Source organism: Stegodyphus dumicola, chromosome 5 (assembly GCF_044657685.1).
Source record: "Stegodyphus dumicola isolate Sdum_Otavi_A_Nest chromosome 5, ASM4465768v1".
In the NCBI taxonomy this organism is placed as follows: Eukaryota; Metazoa; Arthropoda; class Arachnida; order Araneae; family Eresidae; genus Stegodyphus; species Stegodyphus dumicola.
This window is the reverse complement of record NC_140772.1, coordinates 236,841,147-236,863,501: the sequence shown is the minus strand read 5'-3', so window position 1 is coordinate 236,863,501 and position 22,355 is coordinate 236,841,147. Positions and strand designations below refer to the sequence as shown.

Genomic DNA, 22,355 nt, shown 5'->3' with positions numbered 1-22,355 from the left:
AATTACGGTTTCATATTTTCAATTTTATAATTTCTGCATGCCATCTTACCCCATTTAAACTGATGATCTATAATCTGGAAAAACCGATTATCTGGAATCGCCGAAGTCCCGACGATTCCGGATTAACGACTTTTGACTATATTAATCCCTTAACTACCACGAAAAATGTACAAGGTTCACTTCCCAGTGCCACCGTTTTTTACACAGGCGAGCGAAATCATGTGATGTATTGGGGGTAAAATATGTGCAAGCTTTGCTGTCTGAAACCTGTTTACTTTCACAAAATAAAGAATAAAAGAAAAAATTAAAATATAAAATTTAATGTTTAGAGTAAAAGTATAATAAAAGGAATGTAAGTATAATAAAAATTATGTTTGTATAATAAAAAAGATTCCTCCCCCCCCCAAAAATGGAGTTTCAATCAATTTATTTTTAAACCAGTAAAGTGTAATACAGTACAAAGTCTTTAATCTGGACATCCATAATCTGGACCTCAAAGCTACAAACTTTCTGCGCATGCGTAAACGCATAATGCATTTACGCATGCGCATAATACCTTTACGCATGCACATAACACCTTTACGCATGTGCGTTTAATGTATAATGGACAGTAAAGCTAGGCTAAAATTATCTAATTATCTATTTCAGTTAATATTGCAGATTGTGTCGTTCCTTAATCTTCTAATTGGATCCGGCTTATTACTTTTTGCAGACTGTTAGAGCAATTTTATAAAAAGTAAGCTTGAACTTTCGATTATGTCAAAAAGAGTTTCTAATTCTGTAGCTGCCAAAGCACCTACAAAGCGACAGCATGTTTCGATGTACCGCTTCCGATAGTGAAGAAAGTGACAGAGAGGTTACTGAAAACGAAAAAATTTCAATTGACAAGTTAGTCGGCATTCTCAACACAGCAATTACAGGACTTGAACAGTGGAACTGAACAAGAAATTATGTCTGTTTATAGAATTAAAGAGAAAGTATTAGCACAGAAAACAAAGCAACTTAAACAACTTAGATTGAAAGAAATGTTTAATAAAGTAAACAAATAAATATTAAGCTTTTTTTGTGTAAATTTTGATATCTTTTAGATCATATTTGCTCTTTATTTCATAAATTACGGTTTCATATTTTTAATTGTATAATTTCTGCATGCCATCTTAAATTGATGCCAGATTTAAATTGATGATCTATAATCCGGAAAAACCCTAATCCGGAATCTTTAAGCCCCGACGAGTTTGGATTAAAGACTTATGTATTAGGCTATATTAGACTGTATTATGTAGACTGTATTAGGTTTCAGTGTTATACCCCGTAAAATTAGTATACCTAAACGGAAAGTGTGGAGGTAACATAGGCATGTTTTTCATATCAAGTTGTATCCAGTGTCGAGCATCTTTCAGAGAATAATCACAATCCTCTTCATGTATGACATAATATCATATTCTGAGGTAATCCTTAAAGTAATCATCTACTTCATTGTCATACATATTTGTAAAAAAAAAAAAAAAAAAAAAAAAAAAAGCAGCTACTACAAACAGTAAACGAAAAGAGAAAAGACGCAATACAAAAGTACGTTTTACTCAAACAGAAACATGTTAAATAACTGAGCAGTCATTACTTTTGCCATTTCAGAAACATCTCCCTCTCTAGGTCTTCCTCCCCCCCCCTTCACAGAAATAGCATCTTCCTTTGCATACTCTGTCAAGATCATTGTGATGTTGAATTCCAAAGCTTTGCAAATAATTTTACTAGGAGCAGCGCAAAGCAAATGATAACATTTCGGAAGGGTGTATATATATGCATGGGGCAGTTAACGCATCGGCTGAGCAAGACATATATATACGCCCGTGGCAGTTAATGGGTTAAAATAATAAAACAATAATTTAGTATAAAAGTTAAAATAATTATGTAAGCAATAAATACAATGAACATTTTAACAAATTTATCATTATTTCTAAGAGACATACCAGTAGAAAAAAACAACATTACACTTACCATACATGTTGTACTAAACTTAAATCAGATCAGCTTTCACAAAATACCAGCGATCTGGAAAATTTGCAGGCAATAATCCAAATTAACCTTTTCTTTTTAGAGAGCTATAGAATCAAAAAAAGAACGCATTAATACATCATGATAAAGTAAATAGCACACAGGGTACTTAATTAAAAGCTTTTTTTAAAACACAATTAAACATCTATATGTATTATTTTAAATTTAGGGTGTACAAAAATTTAGCAAATTTCAGATTTTGCAGTGGTGAATGCCTATCAATCATTTAAGATCTTATCAGTATGCCTTCTTTATGCTTTTCAGTCAGACTTAATAGCATTCTATAAATATTCAAGAAAAACTTTGTATACTATAACACTATCTCATTTATCACTTTGATGTTAGTAATTTCAAGCTAATTTTGTATTTTTTTTCTGTCAAAATCATTTTTTACATTATTTCTAGTCTATTTTGCTTATTCAATTTGTTAGAAAATTAGAAGCTTACTAGTCTTGAAACAAAGTTTGAAGAACTTTAAAACATTTAAGGTGGGTTATAACTTTGGTTTATATATTTGTATCACTTCATGTTTTTACTGTCACTTGTCATGTATCATTTTTATGCAAAATTTTGTTTCATTAATAATATATAAAAGAGTTAAAGAAGAAAATGGTGGAGCATAGTAAAATCTAAATCTTTCAGGTTTCACTATGTTTCATGTATGTCCTAGATGAGAACATTTTTTTCTTTCATATCATTAGGCATCTTACATTAATTAATCAGTTATTTATAATATCAGTGTTTACTATAACTTCGTCTTTCCGTAATCCTGACCAACATGCAAGGATTTGAGTTAGTGTGTTTCTGGCATTACATATATACTATATGCTAGGTTGCAGTTAGCTCTAATATTTGCACTTATTCAGCTTTTCAGCTTCTCGTTGCCAATATTTTGATTCTAACTCTCCTGTAAATTTAACAAGACAGCTTCTAGTAGTATTTAATTGTGTAGTCCTTGACTGATCTTCAACATTAGATTTAATTTGGACTGTTCTGTTTTATTTTGCAACCCCACCAGTACCCTTATTTTCTAAATTCTGTTTAAGTCAAATAGTTATTTTTATTTTCTCAAGACTTGTCACTGTTCTCAGACATAGTGATAATTTCCTTCATGTTTGTAAGGGCTATTACACTAAAATAGCATTACCAAATCAAGCACAACCCTGCAAATGATGCTAAAAAATATCATGCATCGCACCACAAAACAAAGCAATATTTAATCTGCCCCTCACAAGACTCAAGGCTTCACGGACACCAGGCTTTGGGTTAATCTGGATAGTATGCGAGCTTCGATAAAACCAGCCATTATATTTGATGTTAGAAGTTTGGCAGTGACGTTTTTGAAACATTTACAGATGCACTTTCTATATTTCCTGATTGTCAAATTTAAGGTCATAACAACAACTGCAGTGATAGGCACTCAGCTGGTACAAAAGAATGAGTAAATTTTTTTGAGTGAACCAGGCAGTGGGAATTTAGGGTTCAAAATATTTAAAATCACCTTTCTGAAAACATTTGCATACTGAAATACAGAAGGTACAGCTATCCCAGAAAGAAAAATAATTTCTTTCAGATTCAATTAAATACACTATTCAGAAAATTTTTTTCACAGTTCTTCATTTGTCCCCGGTGGTGAAGATAGGGTGAAATTAGAAGCAGAACTGTTTGGAAGATATCAAGCTAAGCTATTTTAAATGCAGAGAGGACAACAATTAATTTTCAGAAAAGTACTGTGCAAATGGAAATGAATCAGCTGGTGGAAAAAGAAATCCAATCACCGGTCATGGATCAAAGAGTGAAACCGGAGCAGTTGGTAAGAAAATTTTTAGATTTATTTGAAGATGCCCCAGGACAGATTCTGGTGGTAAATCCCACTATAGAAAATAGAAATTACCTCCCCCACATCCATAGACTGCAAACTGCAGCAAAATTTGTCAGTAGTCAAACACGCGAACGACATTTTTACAATTTTAAAAATGTGCCCGAAACTCATATTTTATTTAACCACTCATTAATTTTAATGAATCACTGTATTAATTAACTGTAATCAATTTTATTACATTTAAAATCCACATATATATATATATAAAACTGAATAATTAAAAATATGTCTTGTAAATTATATGCACATTTAATTAGAAATTTTCATTTAACTCCTTAAGCATGTATATCAATCACTAAATTTACTAATATATGATTGAAGGAAGTATTTTAAATTACTACTAATCATAGAAAAATCAGAATCCACAAATCATATATCTTTATTCTGGATCTAATTTTTCCCAGGGAAATAAAATTTTAAAAAATTTACATAACCAAGAATAATACATATAACTATTAAAAAATACGTACAATTTATTTATAAATTACGAATGCAATGATTTATATGTAGCATGCTTAAGTTCCGATTTTGAGAATGTTTTTTTCTATCACAGTTCTTCATTTGCCTGTATACTTTTTTTCAATCGAAACTGCTTTGACAGGTTAACCATTTCACGTGCGATGGTCGCGTTCTGAAACCATCAGTTTTCGAGTTTTTTTCTCCTCTTCTTTCCGAAAATTTTGAGTGAAAATTAATTGATTACTGATCTTTTAACACAAATTGTCTGCAGAATCATACATGTTTTAGGTCTTAGTACTTCATACATGTTTTAGGTCTTATTACTACTAGGATGCCTTTTAAAATTCATTTTCAATGAGACAAAATAACTTCCTTTTATTAATATAAACAACTTTAAATTTCAAAAGTTATTCATCGCACATCATGAATTCTATCATAAACAATAAAAAATAGCAATAATTAAACTGCATGTATAAGAAGAAACCCTCTATATGTATGGCATTTACTTTGTGGTTTCAGGGAGCGACACTGCGCCACTAGAGCTCGGTGGTCGCGCCTTGAAACCACTGCTCTTCACAATGGCATCTACCTGCTTCTCAAATAGGAATTTTACCAGGATATAGATAAGGGGTTTTAAAACCACAGAGTTATTTTATTACTAAACAATACATGCACCTGCCCAGTAAAAAAGTCTTTCTTTTCCAGAGACTTTTCTCTGACTTCAACACACTTGCTTCCCAAGCTAGTATTGTGATTTTGTAAATAATTTCCTGTGGTTTAAATTTAATGTAAATATACTTTGCTATAATTAAAAATAGAAATCACGTAAAGTTTTATTTAAATTTAAAATATTTTCTGAATATTCTGGGATGAAATACGAATAAAATAAGTATGAATGGGAAACGAATGATCTGTACCAAAGCCAAAAAGACAAAGCCTCCACCCCATTAACATAAAAAACCACAAATTTCATGTGCCAGATGAAAAGAAACTAAATAACACTGGACACATACCAGTGAAATTTGATCCAAGCCGTGTACATTTTGTAGCACAAGGAAGAAACCTCATAGAAAACGATGCATGTGCGAAACGTGCAATGTGGGTCTATGCATGTACCAAAAAGACAAAATATGCTTTGAACAGTTTCACAAAAAAAATTTGTTCTTTGAAATTAAAAAAAAAACACTGAGTCTTTTTTTTATCCTTATTTTACTGAGTTTTTTAATCCGTTTAGCCAAATGTTCTTATTAAGTAGGTACCTAAACAATGTAAAAAAATTATATATAATGCAATACATACATTTTTTTTAATTCATAAATTTCGTCATTGATTGGAGAAAGGTAAGTTCCCCCCCCCTACTACTTCAGTAAGTTTCAAAGTTCTAGACGCGCGGTGGTTTCACAGTGAAACCACCACCCAAAGAACAATGGGCAAGAGTAGATTTTTTTTAATTCATGTTATTTGTTTCTAGTGTTAGCTCTTTTATTTTATTTACCGAATAAAGCATAAATTTTATTTAGCTTAGTCTTAGCTTCATTTAAGGGAAGCAAAATATGCTTTGCTTTTATCACCACTAACATCAGGGTTATGGGCCCAGCGCCAACAGCTAATCAGTCATCCAGTTCAACTCAGCATTGAAGGAATGTAGGTGAAGAGGGCCGTTATCCACGAAAAGAAGCTGACCTGTCTTAGAAGTTTGTTCAAGTCGTTGTGCTCACACTTAATTGAAGATGTCATTACTACCTGAAGGTTTTGAGTTGTTAAACCATGACAACTGGGATCGATGGAAAGTCGACATGAAAATGCTGTTACTGGATAGAAATTGTTGGAGCTTCATAGAGGACAAAGAAGAAGAATTAGATAAAAGTGCAATAAGGCGTGAAAAGCAGGAGTTCACACTAAGAGAGAACAGAGCCTTCACTACATTATATTACGGAATTAAAGCTGAGTTCAGGCCGCTGATACAAGAATGTTCAAGTGGTAAAGAAGCGTGGGAAGTTCTACAGAAGCAATTCGAACTCAAAACAAGAGCAAGGATAATTCAGTTACTGGATGAATTTTTTAGTATTAGATATACGCCAAATGAAGAAATAGGATTATTTATTGCGAGGATAAGAATGACTGCAAAGAAGTTGGCTGAAGCTGGTCACAACTTGGCAGATCTTTTTAAAGGATTCCAGGCAATAAGGAGATTACCCCAGGAATACTCCGGCATTGTACAGTTGATATATAGGTGGAAGGACGAAGATTTTACCCTGGAAAGAATTGCTGAAGAGCTGGTAAGGGAAGAAAGCCGACTTCACCAGGTAATTGCCGATTTAGAAGACAGCAAGGTGAGCGTGTTTAATACTATTAGTTTAAACGCAGGGAAAGATAAAGTTGAAAATAAAACTAAATCTAAGAAAAAAATGGGGAATAAGAGAATAGGACCTTGTTTCAGATGTCATAAATTTGGGCACTTAATTGCTCAATGTAAAGAAAATGTAAGTAAAAATCAGAAGTTTAAAATAGACGATAAAAATGGACAGTTTAAAGATAAAGAATTAATGTTAGTAGAAAATTATGTAACAACTGCAGATAAAGGAGGTAACGCAGATAAATTTAATTGGGTCATAGATACTGCAGCTACAACTCATTTCTGTAATAATAGAAATTTAATGACAAATTTCGAAGAAATAAACGATATACGTATGTCTTTAGCTGTAGGAAATTGTGAAAGTAAAGTACTAGGAAAGGGTACTGTCAAATTTGCAGTAAAAGTAGGCAATCGAATAAATTGGATTGAGTTAGATAATGTGTTATATAATCCAAATCTAAGAAGAAATTTATTATCGGGAGCAAGGTTAGAAAAGGCTGGTGCTCATTTTGTGATTTCAAAAGGGAAGATGTGCATATACTTTAATAATTGGGATAGATTATGCTACGCTAAACAATATGACGGACTTTATCACGTAAAACCATTTAGATATGCAACAGGTAAAAGGGAAGCTGGTTACAGTACAGAAATTGGAAAGTTAAATAAAGTAGACGATGCAATGCTATGGCATCGGAGATTTAGCCACGTAAATTTTGATTATATTAAGAAAACTAGTAAGAATCAAAGCGTGAAAGGGTTACCAGAAATTGAAAAACCAATAGAGAGGTGTAAATCGTGTATTATTGCTAAATCTAGTAGAATAACTTTTAAACCTGTTCCGAAGAGATCGGATAAACCACTGCAGTTGGTTTATTTAAACGTCTGTGGACTACTCCCAGTTCCATCTAAGGGTGGGAGTAAATATTTCCTCGCTACTGTGAATGACTATAGTAGATTTGTAACAGTGTATTGTATGAAAAATAAAAATGAATCGTTCTACAACTTCAAAAATTATAATAGGCAAATGGAAAGACCGACAAATAGAAGATTAATAAGTATACACACCGATAACGGTAGAGAATTCTGTAACAGGCAATTCAAAGGGCACTTAGCCAAAAATGGAATTAATGTTGAACGCACAAACGCGTACACTCCAGAAGGAAACGGTGTGTGTGAACGTTTTAACCGAACAGCATTAGACGCAGTTAAAGCTATGCTTAATGATGGTAAAATGGGAAAAGAATGGTGGGCAGAAGCTCTTAGCTGTTTCGTACATACGTGGAACAGAGTACGTCATAAAAGCAACCGAACCCCTTATGAAATGTTCCTAAATAGAAAACCCAGTGTTGTTTATTTTAAAATATTTGGTTGTAAAGCCTATGTTGGGGTGCCAAAACAGATTAGAAATAAATTACAACTGAGGTGCAAAGAAGGAATCATTGTAGGATATGCGAAGGAAACTAGTGGTCAGATGACAAATCTACCCTGAAAGAAGTATCGGACTTAAACTGGCAAAGAAAAGCAGTTAAAAGGCCTTATGGAACACGTACAGACATATATTATTATGTAGAGGGAACAGACACCTGTTTTAGATCTTATAATGATATTGAAAAGTATTGTGAGGCAAGAAATATTAAATTTGAAAAAGATAAGTTTGATTTTAGTGGAAAAAACGAATACTCGGGGAAAGTTAGTTTCGTAGAACAGGAGACTAGCTCTGTGTCTGAAGAGGCAAATTCCGTAGAAATAGTTATCCCACAAAATTTTAAAGAAGCACGAAAATCAGTAAATGCCGAAGAATGGGATAAGGCAATGAAAGAAGAAATCGACACAATAAAGAAAAGAAAGGTTTGGGAATTAGTCGAAAAGCCAGAAAATAAAACTATAATAGGAAACAAATGGGTCTATACGCTAAAAAGAAATGAAAAGAATCAAGTGGTTAGATACAAAGCACGCTTAGTAGCACAGGGATTCAGGCAGAAAAGAGGTGAAGATATTGATGACGTTTACAGTCCTGTAGTAAATTTTTCAATCATAAGAATATTTTTCACTATACTGGTATGTTTATATGGATGGACTAATTGTCAGTTAGATGTAAAGAACGCATATTTATATGCAAATCTAAATCAGAAAATATACAGGGTGATTATAATTAAAGTTTAAGTTTCAAAACGCTATAAAAAAAGAACCACTCATGAAAATGACGTCAAATTTGAAAGGAATGTTATTGAAGAAGGCGGAAAGCGTATGGCAGAAGAAAAAATTTAGTTTCAAAAGTTAGCAACAGATGGCGCTGCAAGCGGAAGAAGACGTAAATTAAAATGTTAATTAAATTTCAGTGTTATAAAGCCGTCAGGTACCAGGCTGTTCCTCATTTTGCGTTTCAGACGTTCGCCATGGGTGTTTCACTGCAGGACCGCGCTCTGCTGGTAAAGCTGTATTACAAGAATGATGATTGTGCAAGAGTAGCTCTGCAAAAATTCAGGACACTGAAGGGTATAAAAGAAGGCATTGGTCCAATGAGTGTCGTAGGTCTAAAGAAAATGATGCAAAAATTCGAAACGACAGGTTCGCTTGATGTGCAGTCTGGTAGAGGGAGAAAACGAGTGCATTCGACGGTAGTTGAAGAAGTGGCCCCAGCATTACAGGAGGGGTCGGCCGGTGGTGTGCAACCGTGCAGTGCACGAGGAATTGCCCGAACATTGGACAGGCCTACGAGCACGGTGCTGAAAATTGTACGAAACATCCTGCAATGCTATCCGTACAAAATTGGCTATGTGCAGGAGTTGCTTCCGTCTGACCTGACAGCTAGGGAGACGTTTGCGTTAGAATTCCTGGCTCGCATGGAAGTGGATAATGAATGGCCGTGGAAAATTTTGTGGACAGATGAAGCCCATTTTTATCTGACACGATACGTGAATACCCAGAATTGTCGAATACGGGCAACAGAAAATCCATTGGCAACGCACCCCATACCACTTCATTCTGAAAAGGTCACGGTATGGTGTGGCTTTATGGCATCATTCATCCTACAACCATATTTTTTCGAGCAGACGGGTGCTTCCGGTCCTGTTATCGCAACCGTCAGTGGTCAGAGGTATGCGTCTCTTTTGCGCAACCACGTGATTCCAGCTCTGCAACAGCATGGATGTGTGTATGAAATCATTTTTATGCAAGATGGCGCTCCTCCGCACATTGCACATCCCGTGAAGCAGCCCGCCATTTCGGAAATGCTCGAATTATCAGCCGTCATTTCCCTACAGCCTGGCCGTCCCGATCGCCTGATCTTACTCCGTGTGATTTCTGGCTGTGGGGATATCTGAAGGATGTTGTGTTCCGTGCTCCAATTGCAAATTAGCGGAATTAAAGGCACGCATTTCACAACACATTCTGAAAATCACCCCGGAGACACTGCGATCCGTTGTGGAACATGCTGTTTGTCGCTTTCAACTTGTTGCACACAATGGTGGACACCATATTGAACATGTTTTGCGCCAGTCTCGCGACAGTTCCGAACTTCTTTGATGAATGGTTCTTATGCGGTACGTCGCCGCAAAACTCTTGAAACCGATTTGTCCCTTTTGATGTGATATGTACAGTCATGCAAATAAAATTATTCAACAATTCTAATTTGTCAATACGTTTTAATGTGTAACTTCCACCTTAGCCGTTGTTTTACGAATCATTTCTCGTCGTGATTCTGCCGCTTACAGCGCCATCTGTGGCTAACTTTCGAAACTAAATTTTTTCTTCTGCCATACGCTTTCCGCCTTCTTCAATAACATTCCTTTCAAATTTCACATCATTTTCATCAGTGGTTCTTTTTTTATAGCGTTTTTAAACTTAAACTTTAATTATAATCACCCTGTATATGACCCAACCAGAGGGATTTATCGAAGAGAAAAATAAAGTGTGTTTATTACATAAGGCCATTTACGGTCTACATCAAAGCGGCCGTGAATGGTTTTGTGAATTTGAAAGTACTTTAGAAAATCTACATTTTAAGAAAATACAATGGTGTAATTGTGTTTATAAGGGTTCAAATGTAATTCTCTTGTTATATGTAGATGATATTGTGATTTTTAGTAAAGATCAATATAGTATAGATAAAGTAATTTCACAGCTAAGTAAGTTTTTTTATCTTAAAGTATTAGGCAAAACTAAAACGTTACTTGGAATTGAATTCTTAGAGAATGGGGTTTTTATACATCAGCAAAAATATATCGATGAAATTTTTGAAAAATTTAAACATTTCCAGATACCAATAACTTTACTTCCCATAGCTAAAGGCACTATTCTTACATAATTAGATTGTCCATCTACAAGTGCAGAAATGTGTACATTACCTTTTAGAAATCTGTTGGGATGTTTAGTTCTTGTAGCTAACAGGACAAGGCCTGATATTACATATGCAGTGAATATCTTATCACAATTTCAGGAGAATCCTGGAATTAGGCATTGCGAAGCATTGTTGAAATTGCTTGGTTATCTCAATAGTGCTAAATTATATAAGTTAAACTTATCGAGGATTAAACATCTAAATTTATATTGCTATTCAGATACTGATTATGCAAGTAATAGGGATGACCACGTGTCCATGGGATGAATTATATTATATTTAGATGAAGCACAGGTTATCTGGAAAATTGTTAAAGAAAAATGTGTAAGTTTATTAACCATGGAAGTGGAGTATATTGCCTTATCGGAAGCAGTGAAGGAATTAATGTGAACGAAAAATGTCTTACAAGATGAAATTTTAGTGGTTTTAAGTTTAAAAGTTTAATTTAAGAGAATGTAAACTATTTCGCGATAACAAGTCTGCATTGATTTTTTTAGATCGCCAATAGAAAATCGTCGAACTAAGCAAGTAGACATAAAAGATCACTTTATTAGAAGACTAATAAATATTGGAGTGTTTGACCTTGAATTTATCACCAGTAAATTAAATACTGTGGAAAAAAGTGGCGACTGCTGTTAATTTACGGAAGTTTTGTTTAGATGTTTTCAGTGTTTAAAGACAATAAATGTTTTCATATAATAGAACTGAACTAAGAGCTTCTGTAATTCTGTTAAGTTCTTTTTTTGTCTTTGCATAAGGAAAAGAGGGCCGTTTGTTGACTTTAGTTTCCCTCATGCAAATTTTGATCAGAGGTAAGCTAATGTGGTTGCCGCTGATTGGCCGATGACATCAAGATCGGCAGGTTGGCCGAGTATGTATATATGTACACCGGTATCGGCGAGTATGTGTGTTCTGAGTTAACATTATGCCAATAGTTTCTCCACCACTAAATTCAAACTTAAAAGTCACTTTTTATTTTTTCGCCTAAAGATGTGGTGTTTATTGAATTTTAATGCCTTTCTTTTTATTTTTCGAATGGCCTTTGGCATGTGTTTTAGTAGTTGTGTACCAGCTCGAAGTCATAAGTCACAAACTCAGTTTTGTGTTAATTGAGTTTTGCATAAACAAATTACAGCCCAATTTAATACAATATTGCTAAATTTTTTTAGCTGATTAACTGATAGAGTCATATGATCATAGTCATATGATATCTAATGTGACAATCAGAATCGTAAAAACAACATTGTATTTAGCATAAGTATATTGAAACACTCAACCGATTTCAAGGGTAGCTAAAGGTCCCTCCTCATCAGGAAAAAGAAATACCTAGAAAGAAGAAAAATAAAATAAAGAAGTCTCAGAAACACGTGTGGTCCTTATCAGCACTGCACATGGTTATAAACGGATTTTGAATCAGAGTTACGCTGGCCGCCTACTTTTACTGAGCCAGGCTATCTAATCAAACATGTAACACAAAGGACAAAGAATTAGCGAAGATAAAATAGGGAGCGAGGGGCAACTGCACCTTCACGCTCAAAATATGAACTTTGAAACGGATTTTTATACCCTCTGGTAGTACCAAACGCGAGGAGGTAACACCATCTATCGGCAAAAATAGTAACTGAATTAAAATAGTAGAATTTTAAAGGTATTAGGAAGGACTGGATTGGGAAAAAGCCTTTTGGATAATTTTTGCAGACCCAAAGTCAAAATTATGGTTAAATGTCCAACTATGATACGCTATTGAAGACTTGCTAATTTTGCCTTTTCTGACATAAGATTCATGTTCCTTGATATGAAACTTCAATGCTCTTTTTGTTTGGCCAATATATTTTAAACCACACTGACATGATATACTATAAATTCCCCAAGAATTCAAGACAGAAACGCAATCTTTTAGAATCGAAGGGTGAATTTTATTAAAAGGGGAGAAACCGACTTGAAAATTGAATTTCTGGAGAATCCGTGCAATTTTATAGTTAACAGAAGGATAAAATGGAAGCACGACAAGGTCATTAATATTATTTCTAACAGTAGAATGTCTTCTTTGATGGGAATCTGAAAATTTTTTAACGGCTTTTTCAATAATCACGGGAGAAAATCCATGGTCAATCGCAACTACTCTCAAATAATTAAGTTCATTGGTAAGCAAAGATTCAGAGGAACAAACTTTAAGCGTGCGGAATACATAATAGTAAAAAGAAGCCATTTTTTGCTTAACAGGGTGGCATGACTTGGCTTGGGGTGGTAAACAAACTGCAAAGGGTTTACGGTACACAACAGTGCTAAAATCAGTTTCATTGCGGATTATAAGAATATCAAGGAAGGGGAGGGAATTGTTGGATTCAATTTCAAGAGTGAATTGGATGGCTGGATCAATTGAATTCATAATAGATAGAATTTCAGATAAATCCTCTTTATAACCGTCAAAATGTGCGAAAGTGTCGTCAACATACCGAATCCAAACACGAAAAGATAGTTTATCAAATAATTTCATCTCAAAATAGTGCATATAAATGTCAGCAAGTTCCGGACTGAGAGGATTACCCATAGCCAATCCTTCAACTTGACGAAAATATGCATTTTTGAAAACAAAGTGTGTTTGACACAGAGAGACTTTAGTAAGCGAAACCAACTCATTAATTTCAGTATGAGTGAAGTGAAATTCACGAAGCCTAGTTTCAAGACAATTTAGTGCTACTTCGACCGGAACATTAGTAAAAAGTGATTTGACATCAAATGAAACCATAATGGAACAAAGTGGGGTTGATCTTTACAATATGGTAACTGGTAGTTTGGCAACATTTTGGAGGCGATAAAGGTTACTACCTGGCACTTTGGTAATAATGTGAGCAGTACTCAGTTCCGATTACACATTATTTTGTGTGAGGGAAATGAGAGATCATGGGATATGTCATGTGATATTAATGGACGAATTACGGTTCTTTAATCGGAAAAGGGGGGAAATCGGGAAAAAAACTGGAAATTTTATATTTGGCTTTATTCTGTGTTGTGTGAAACGGTGTTCGTGAATTTTTGGATCCCATGGCCGTAACTAAAGTGAATTCGAAATGCGTATTTATGTATGTATTAATTTAATGTATGTGTTCATTTATATTTTAAGTAGTGTTTTTGAATTTAATTATATTTTAATTAAATGATAGTTATTTTGTGAATTTTATGTTTGTAGGAATTTGGTATACGTTTTAGTTGAAGTAAACGTGCATGGAAATAATTTAAATATCTGACACTAAGTATTTGCAATGGTTGCGGTACGAATTTGTTGGTGACGTGTATAATGTAATAGATGATTTAGAGGTAAAAGTTTTTGGATATTTTATTTATTTTATATGTGGAAATGTTCATTACTTTTTTGCGATCAGGTAATTTATATATGTTCTTTTTACCGGGTTTAAAGATTGAGAAAATTGTCATGTATTTTCGTGAAATTTTTCTAATTTATGAGAAAAAAGCAGTGTACATGGATATAGTGAAGAGTGTGCGCAATGCCATTTTTGTGCAATTCTGGGATGTTTTTTTAAGTAAAAATAAGTCGGCGTGTACATGGTTTATGTGTATGTGTTATTTTGAAAAACACGTAAGGAGTATGGTATTGTGCACTTTTTCCCAATTTTGCAGTGAATATTTGTCATGATTAAGCAGTTTTGTTAGATAAAATTTCTAGCATAAGTGTAATTCGGCTAGTAGATTGTTGGAAGAAGTGTTCAGCAGATAAAAAGAAAAGAAACATGTCTTTACTTCGTGAAGACAAAATGGCGGCAGGAAAAAAAATAGAGGGTTGCTGTAGGAGAGTTGGTCACCAAATTTTCGCCAAAAAAACGCCAAGTTACCATAATGTAAAGATCAACCCAAAGTGGAGAAATATTTTTAAGTTTATCAATGACTTCAACAGAATTTTTTACAGTGTGAATATTGTTAGCAAGTAGAGGAGAAAATCTGGAAACTAAATATTTGGCCAAAGGATATGAAGCAGTACCTATGTTGGAAACAATTGGTCGAAAAGGAATACCGGTTTTGTGGACTTTTGGAAGAGCATAAAGCCTAGCACAATTAGTAACAGGTGGAATAAGTGATTTCTTCAACTGAGTTGGCAGAATATGACAAGATTTGATAGCACTTTTAACTTTCGTGAGGTCCAAAGTTGAAGGATCTTTAGGGATCAAGCAGTATGGGCCTTCATTTATCAGTTTAGAGACTCCAGTAATATATGTGTGTTTGTCCATAACAACGATCTGTCCGCCCTTATCAGCTTTAGAGATAATGAAATTAGTATCAGAAGGAATTTCACGTAAGATCTCATTTTGCTTTTTGCTAAGATTCGAACCCAAAGATTTGTTGTTAAAATTAATGTTATGAGTAATTAGGTGGCGGATTGTATCCTTCTGCACTTCCGAAATTTCGGAGAATTTTCTATAGGGGCGATGATTTGAGGAATTGAAGGTTTAGGTGTCTTTGAAATGTTGAAATTATATTTTAATACTTTTAACTGATCCTCCGAAAGATTCCTTTGGAGATATTAACGATGGGGTTAACGTTTACAGTGAGAGGATTAGCTAGATAGGTGGGACTATCCGACTGGTGTGTGAACTTAAGGAATTTAGAAATAAGCACATTTTTATGCCGTTGATAAACGGTATTGGTTCTAGACCAGGATGTATGTTCAAATGAGGAAAAATTTTCCGTTGAAGTAGCAATTTTTAAATGGAGGTAATATAATTCAAATTCAATTTTAGATAAACGTTCGCGCGTGTCCCTTATAATATGACGAAGAAGTGCCAATTTGAATTTATGCAAAATTTTTTAAACATGAACGGAAGATTTAAGGCTACATTTCACATGTATAAATTTGGGAATGATATTTTGATGTTTGCATTTAAGTAGAAACTGTAGATGATTCAAGAATTTCGTACGCTTAAGGCGTAACTTACAAAATCGGTTCCTGTCAGTGGACATATTGTGAAAAGGGTACAAGCAAGACACCAAAGAACAAAAGAAATATAATTCCGAAAGTCCAAAAAAGGAATTACTTATAACATGAAAAAACACCAATAAATAATGAAGACAATTTTCATCAACATATGACAAAAACATTCCAAAAGGAGAGAAACATCCAATACTGAAAACCAATAGCCACATGGAAAGAAGCAACGAAAGTCAAAATCGTGCACGTGGTAAACCAATATAAAGTAGAATTTCCTCGAAAATGCTGGTTGATAGCAAAAACCAAATCCGAAAAACTAATAGCCACATGGAAAGAAGTAAATAAAATGGTGCACGTGGTAAAACAATAAACAGTAAAATATTCTCAAAAATGCCGGTTGATAGCACAAACTAGACTAGAAGAGAAACACGCTACTGTGACAATCAAAATCGTAAAAACAACCTTGTATTTAGTGTAAGTATATTGAAACACTCAATCGATTTCGAGGGTAGCTAAAGGCCCCTCCTCATCAGGAGAAATACCTAGAAAGAAGAAAAATATAATAAAGGAGTCTCAGAAACAGGTGGTCCTTATCAGCACTGCACATGGTAATAACCGGATTTTTAATCAGAGTTACACTGGCCGCCTACTTTTACTGAGCCAGGCTATCTGATCAAACATGTAACACAAAGGACACAATTAGGAATTCGCTAATTCTTTGTCCTTTGTGTATGCCAGTATTATACACAGAAACATTTAAGTAAAGAGACAAAAGTGATTGTACACAGAAACATTTAAGTAAAATTTCATAAATAAAATTACCGTCTACCACTTTTTTTTTTTATTTTTGCATTTTAGTAACGTTTAAAAAATTGTTTAGCTTGCTTTTTGCTTGCTTACTTCGTTACATTATATTTAACGTTTAAAAATGTCTTGCAGTCGTAAGGAAGCAAAGAACAGCATTCAAAAATTTATCATTATTTTAATTATGAAGATGGAAATTCCATTCAGGATATCACTAAACTAGTAAATTTATCCCATTCTACAGTGCAGTATGTGATGAAATGCTCTAAAGAAGAAAATCAGATCCAAAATAAAGTAAGAAGAGGTTGTCCAGCAAAGTAGAATTGACGTGACTCAACGTGATCAGAGATTCATAGTTAGAAAATCTGTGAAAAATTAACATTTGAGTGTTGTAAAGATTTCTACTTCAGTTTCACTTAAAACTGTCTGACAAGTGCACAGATCAGCTGCACATGTGCCTTGTGCTCGAAGAAAATTTTTTGGAACTGCAAAAAATAGAAAGCCGAAGCATATTGGAATTATGCCCTATTTGCAGATGAAAGCAAATTTAACATTTTTGGTTTCTATAGGTGTACCATTCATTGTAAGGAGGAAAAAAAATGAGGAGCTTAATCCCAAGACCTTGGTTGGAACAGTTAAGTTCCCCATATGTGCAAGGGTGCATGTCAGAATCAGAATTAAATAATTTAGTATTTATTGATGGTACAATAAACCATGTTTTTTATTTAAATAGTTAAAAGATCATTTAAATTTAAATTATTTATTTAAATTTTAATTAAATTTAAATTGTTCACAATTTCTAAAAGCACCACCTCAGTAACCAGATTTAAATCCAACAGAACATATTTGGATAGAATTAGAGGTTAGAATATGAAGACACAACATTAAAATAAAAAACGAACTAAAAACAGTAATGTTGGAGGAACATTGATGCAGATTTCACAAATATTCTGGTTAACTTCTACGAAGAGATATTTGAAAGCTGTCATAAATATTTTAAAAGAATAAAATACTGCAGAATATACTACAAAATACTAACTTACAGAAATTCTATAATAATTACTAACACCAGCAAATTTCTTTAAAGCGTATGAAGACTTTTATGAGATTACTTTTTTATTATTGATTTTCAAAAAAAAAAAAAGTTTTAATATGCTCATAATATAATTAATGTAGTTTTGTTAACATAAATTAATAAATATTAAAAATTTTTCATTCTAAAATATTTATTTTTATTAATGAATAAAGCAGCATATCACTGAAACTTGTAAGCGTACGAACACTTTTGCGAGCCATCCTACATATTAACTAGCAATTGCTTTTGTCCTTCATATACTCTTGAAATAAATGAAAAATAACATTTAAAACATAAAATTTGAAACATTTATATGATGGAAATTTAAAAAATCTTTCATTAAATATTTCTATAAACTTGATGTAGTTATCTTTTTTCACTCTTAAGACAGTAAATAAAACATTTATGGTTATAATTTCAAAAAATTAAGATTCATTAAAAAAAAGCAGATTCTGGAAAAAAAAAAAAAAAAAAAAAACTTAAACATAATTAAATAACAGAATGTTCCTTGAATTAAAACTACAAACATGGTGACAAAGTGTCAAATCTTGTTAGTTTCTAGTCAACTACAAAGACACTTGACCTTGTAATACTTCATTCTTACAATGATAATCTGTGCCATGTTTGGAAACCGAGTTGCTAACTGAAATCAAGTTGCAAACTGAAGTTTTTTTGGCGAAGTCTTTATGCTTATAAAATAAGCTTGCATTTTTAAGTTAAAAATTTAAATGTTTTTCAGAACTGGATAAGGGAAAAAAAGTGTTTTGGATTAAACCTAATATACATGGATTTCTTACCTGCATAGAAATATTTCCCAAATATCTTTTTTATACGCTTTACAGACATTGTATTACTCTACTTGGTGTGTCCAAGGTTTGAATGAAAATATGGTAAAAGTTTACTATTGGGTGCCCCTTGTTTCTTGGCGATTCTTTTTTGATGCCAAGATCGACACCAGGAAGGCACAATTTTAAGATGGCCACTACACAAAACCAAAATAAGAAGTCAAAGAATTGCACAAACCCTGTGTCCATGTACACAATGATCTGTTTTCACTTAAAAAAACATCCTAGAATTGCACAAACTACGCATTGTGCACTGCCTTAAATTTGTCCATGTACACATCAATCTATTTTCACTTAAATAAAATCAGGAAGCTAAAACAAAGTTTAAACTATAACGGTAACCAGAAGTGGGGTTTCAGTGGCAAAATTGAAAAAAAAAAAAATAATAATAATGTTGCTAATCGAAGGGGCACCCAATTCTACACTAGAGCCGGAAATATTAGAGACCTCATTTCTCTTTCCCAGTATAATATATGGGTTCGTATATTTGTTTTGTAAATGATACAGACTGATGCTTTTAGTTTTGGGGTTGTATACCCATGGAAAGAACAAAGAAGAGATTTTTATTGCTAACCGCAAACCTACGATAGGTATTTCCAACACAGAAAGAGTAAAGTTTAGCTTAAAGTGTTATAACAGACATATCAGATAAATGCTTCAGAATTTCAATATTAGAAGTATTTCAAAGTGGTTACATTTACATCATCACTGCAGTGCATTTTGTTAGCCAATAGATATAATTATTGAATACTTATATAGTAAACAGTGATTATTAAAAAAAAAATTCTTGAAAACTATTTACATGCAGCTACTAAACAAGAAAAACCTTATGTACTCAAGTACTTCTGGGTTTCTTTGAAAATAATAAAACCTCCAAGTTGTGTCTGTGGCATCAGGAACAAAGTCAAAAATAGATTATTTAAACTTAGGACGCTGTGTGCGTAAACCGTACTCTGCAATGTTTCATTTCTGGGCATTCTTCACATTCAAAGTGTAATTAGATGAAAGGTCCACTTTCAAAGTGTGAGCAAATTTTAACCTGCAGCCTTAAAGGGGATGTTACAAAATATTATATTTTATATCTTTGTACTGCTCACAAAATCCTGTGAAAAGGATTCAAATTTGGGAAGAAATGCAGGAAAAACAAAACCTACCACCAGAATTGATTCTCAGTCAGACAGTTTGAACTTTTCAATGAGTCTACACATAGGCTGTTTAAAATCTCTTTCATTAGAGATTTATCTTCCATAAATGAAATTTATTTTCTGCCAAAACAAATAGTTCACAATTTATTTTGGTCAAATAACAATTTACACACCTGCCAAATGGCCAGTAGTAAGGTTTATGCGACTCAGCGTAATCTCTGCAAATCCTGAATTCTGCCAATGAATACTTCCCTGAATTCTATGAATTTTGCCACTTCTACACTCTGCCATCCAGTGTGAATAAACCAGCCTTGACCATACCTCATAGAGTTCCTTTGCTGTATGATGAAATTTTTAGAGCATTTGAAAATAACGGTTGTTACTAATCTAACACTTTTCAAAAGACGGAAGGTTTCTCTTTTGTGTAGACCAACACATTTCTTGAAATTACTCCTCTGTCCAAATGACTTGTTACATACATAAATTGAGGGATTACTAAGTGAATATTAAATATGTTTAAATATATCTATATTTAAACCATCGTTTAGTATGCCTCACACACAAGGTTTCTCTGCTGTGTGAATGCGCATATGCAGGTATAAACTACGCTTTTGATTAAATGAGTTCTTACATATTTCACACATACAAGGTTTCTTTTCTGTATGAGTAAGCATATGCATTTTTAAATTACACTTTTGACTAAATGACTTCTTACATACTTCACACATATGAGGTTTCTCTCCTGTGTGAATGAGCACATGCATGTTTAAATGACCCCTTTGACTAAATGATTTCTTACAAACTTCACATACATGAGATTTTTCTCCTGTATGAATAGCCATATGCAACTTTAAATTACAATTTTGATTAAATGACATCTTACATATTTCACATACATAAGGTTTCTCTCCTGAGTGGATAAACATATGCATGTTTAAACTACTCTTAAGCTTAAATGATGTTTTACATACTTCACATATATGAGGCTTCTCTCCTGTGTGAGTGAGCATATGCATGTTTAAAGTACCTTTATGACTAAAGGATTTCTTACATACTTCACATGTATGAGGTTTCTCTCCTGTGTGAATAAGCATATGCTCATTTAAAGTACTCTTTTGACTATATGACACCTTACATACTTCACATGTATGAGGTTTCTCTCCTGTGTGAATACGCATATGCATGTTTAAAAATACTTTTTGTCTGAACGACTTTCCACATACTTCACACATATGAGGTTTCACTCCTGTATGAATAAGCATATGCAGGTTCAAACTACTTGTTTGACTAAATGATTTCTTGCATACTTTGCACACATGAGGTTTCTCTCCTGTGTGAATGAGCATATGCTTAATTAAACTCCCTTTAGAAGTAAATGACGTCTTACATAATTTACACATATGAGGTCTCTCTCCTGTGTGAACAAGCATATGCTGGTTTAAAGTACCCTTACGTGTAAATAACTTCTTACATACTTCGCATATATGTTTATTAGTACATATAAGTTTCTTTCTTGTATGAATAATCTTATGCCTTTTTAAAGTATTCGTTCGTCTAAATGACCTGTTACATACCTCACACATATGAGGTTTCTCTCCTGTGTGAATAAGCATATGCTGTTTTAAATTACTCTTGCAATAAAAAGGCTTCTTGCACACTTCGCACACATGAGATTTTTCTCCTGTATGAACAAGCATATGCTTGTTTAAACTACGCTTTTGAGTAAACGCCTTCTTACATACTTCACATACATGAAGTTTCTCCTCTGTATGTTTAATCTTCTGCTTGTTTAAAACTCCCTTTCCTCTACTTGATTCCATACCTAATAAACCTGACAATTCTCTGCTGAATGGATACGCATATACGCTTTAAAAATGTTGATTTTGTTACATACTTAATATAATACGAAATTGTTGCTCCATATATAGACAACTATAACTTGATATCATATAACTTCTAAACATTTTACCATGATGTTTGTTCAAAAAAAATAATATTAGACTAAACCAAATAATTTCATGCCAGGAAATGGCGTGTTTTCATATTTTTGCAGATAATTGTTACGAAGAACACAGAAAATATATAAATCAAATATATTTAAAACAGTTCGTTCAGTTGCGGGCCTGCCTCTACCCGAGGCTGGGTGCATTATGAATAAAGACAAAAAAATTCTTAATAAATCATTCTTTATTTCCATCAAAACAGTATCACTCTTCCGAGCTCAGCTTTCGTTCGTCCACACGTAAAACATTCGAAAACACTCAGCACGCAGGCTGACGTCACAAGCAGCAGCGCCTCGCGCCGGTTATTACTTCAGTTCATTTCACAACATCCTCCCCCCCCTTGAGACTCAGGTTGAGTCTCAAACTCATAACAAACATTATTTAAAAGATCAAGTCTTTTTGGAACTTTTACAAGTCGTCCAGAGGAGGAATATTGTTGCATCACCATTTTAT

The 22,355-nt window shown here is 33.4% G+C and overlaps 1 protein-coding gene across 1 annotated transcript in view; it reads right to left on the bottom strand.

The window, feature by feature from the left end:
* LOC118183932 (uncharacterized) overlaps positions 1 to 21,721 on the bottom strand; it is a 92,845-nt gene extending 71,124 nt beyond the window's left edge. The window contains exons 1-2 of the mRNA XM_085817789.1: positions 19,909 to 21,721; positions 1,996 to 2,099 (exon numbers count right to left, since the gene is read on the bottom strand). Of these exons, the coding sequence (XP_085673915.1) occupies positions 20,454 to 21,719 (1,266 nt within the window). The 5' untranslated portion in view covers positions 21,720 to 21,721 and the 3' untranslated portion in view covers positions 1,996 to 2,099; positions 19,909 to 20,453. The remainder of the gene's footprint in view (positions 1 to 1,995; positions 2,100 to 19,908) is intronic.
* Positions 21,722 to 22,355: the final 634 nt, after the last annotated feature.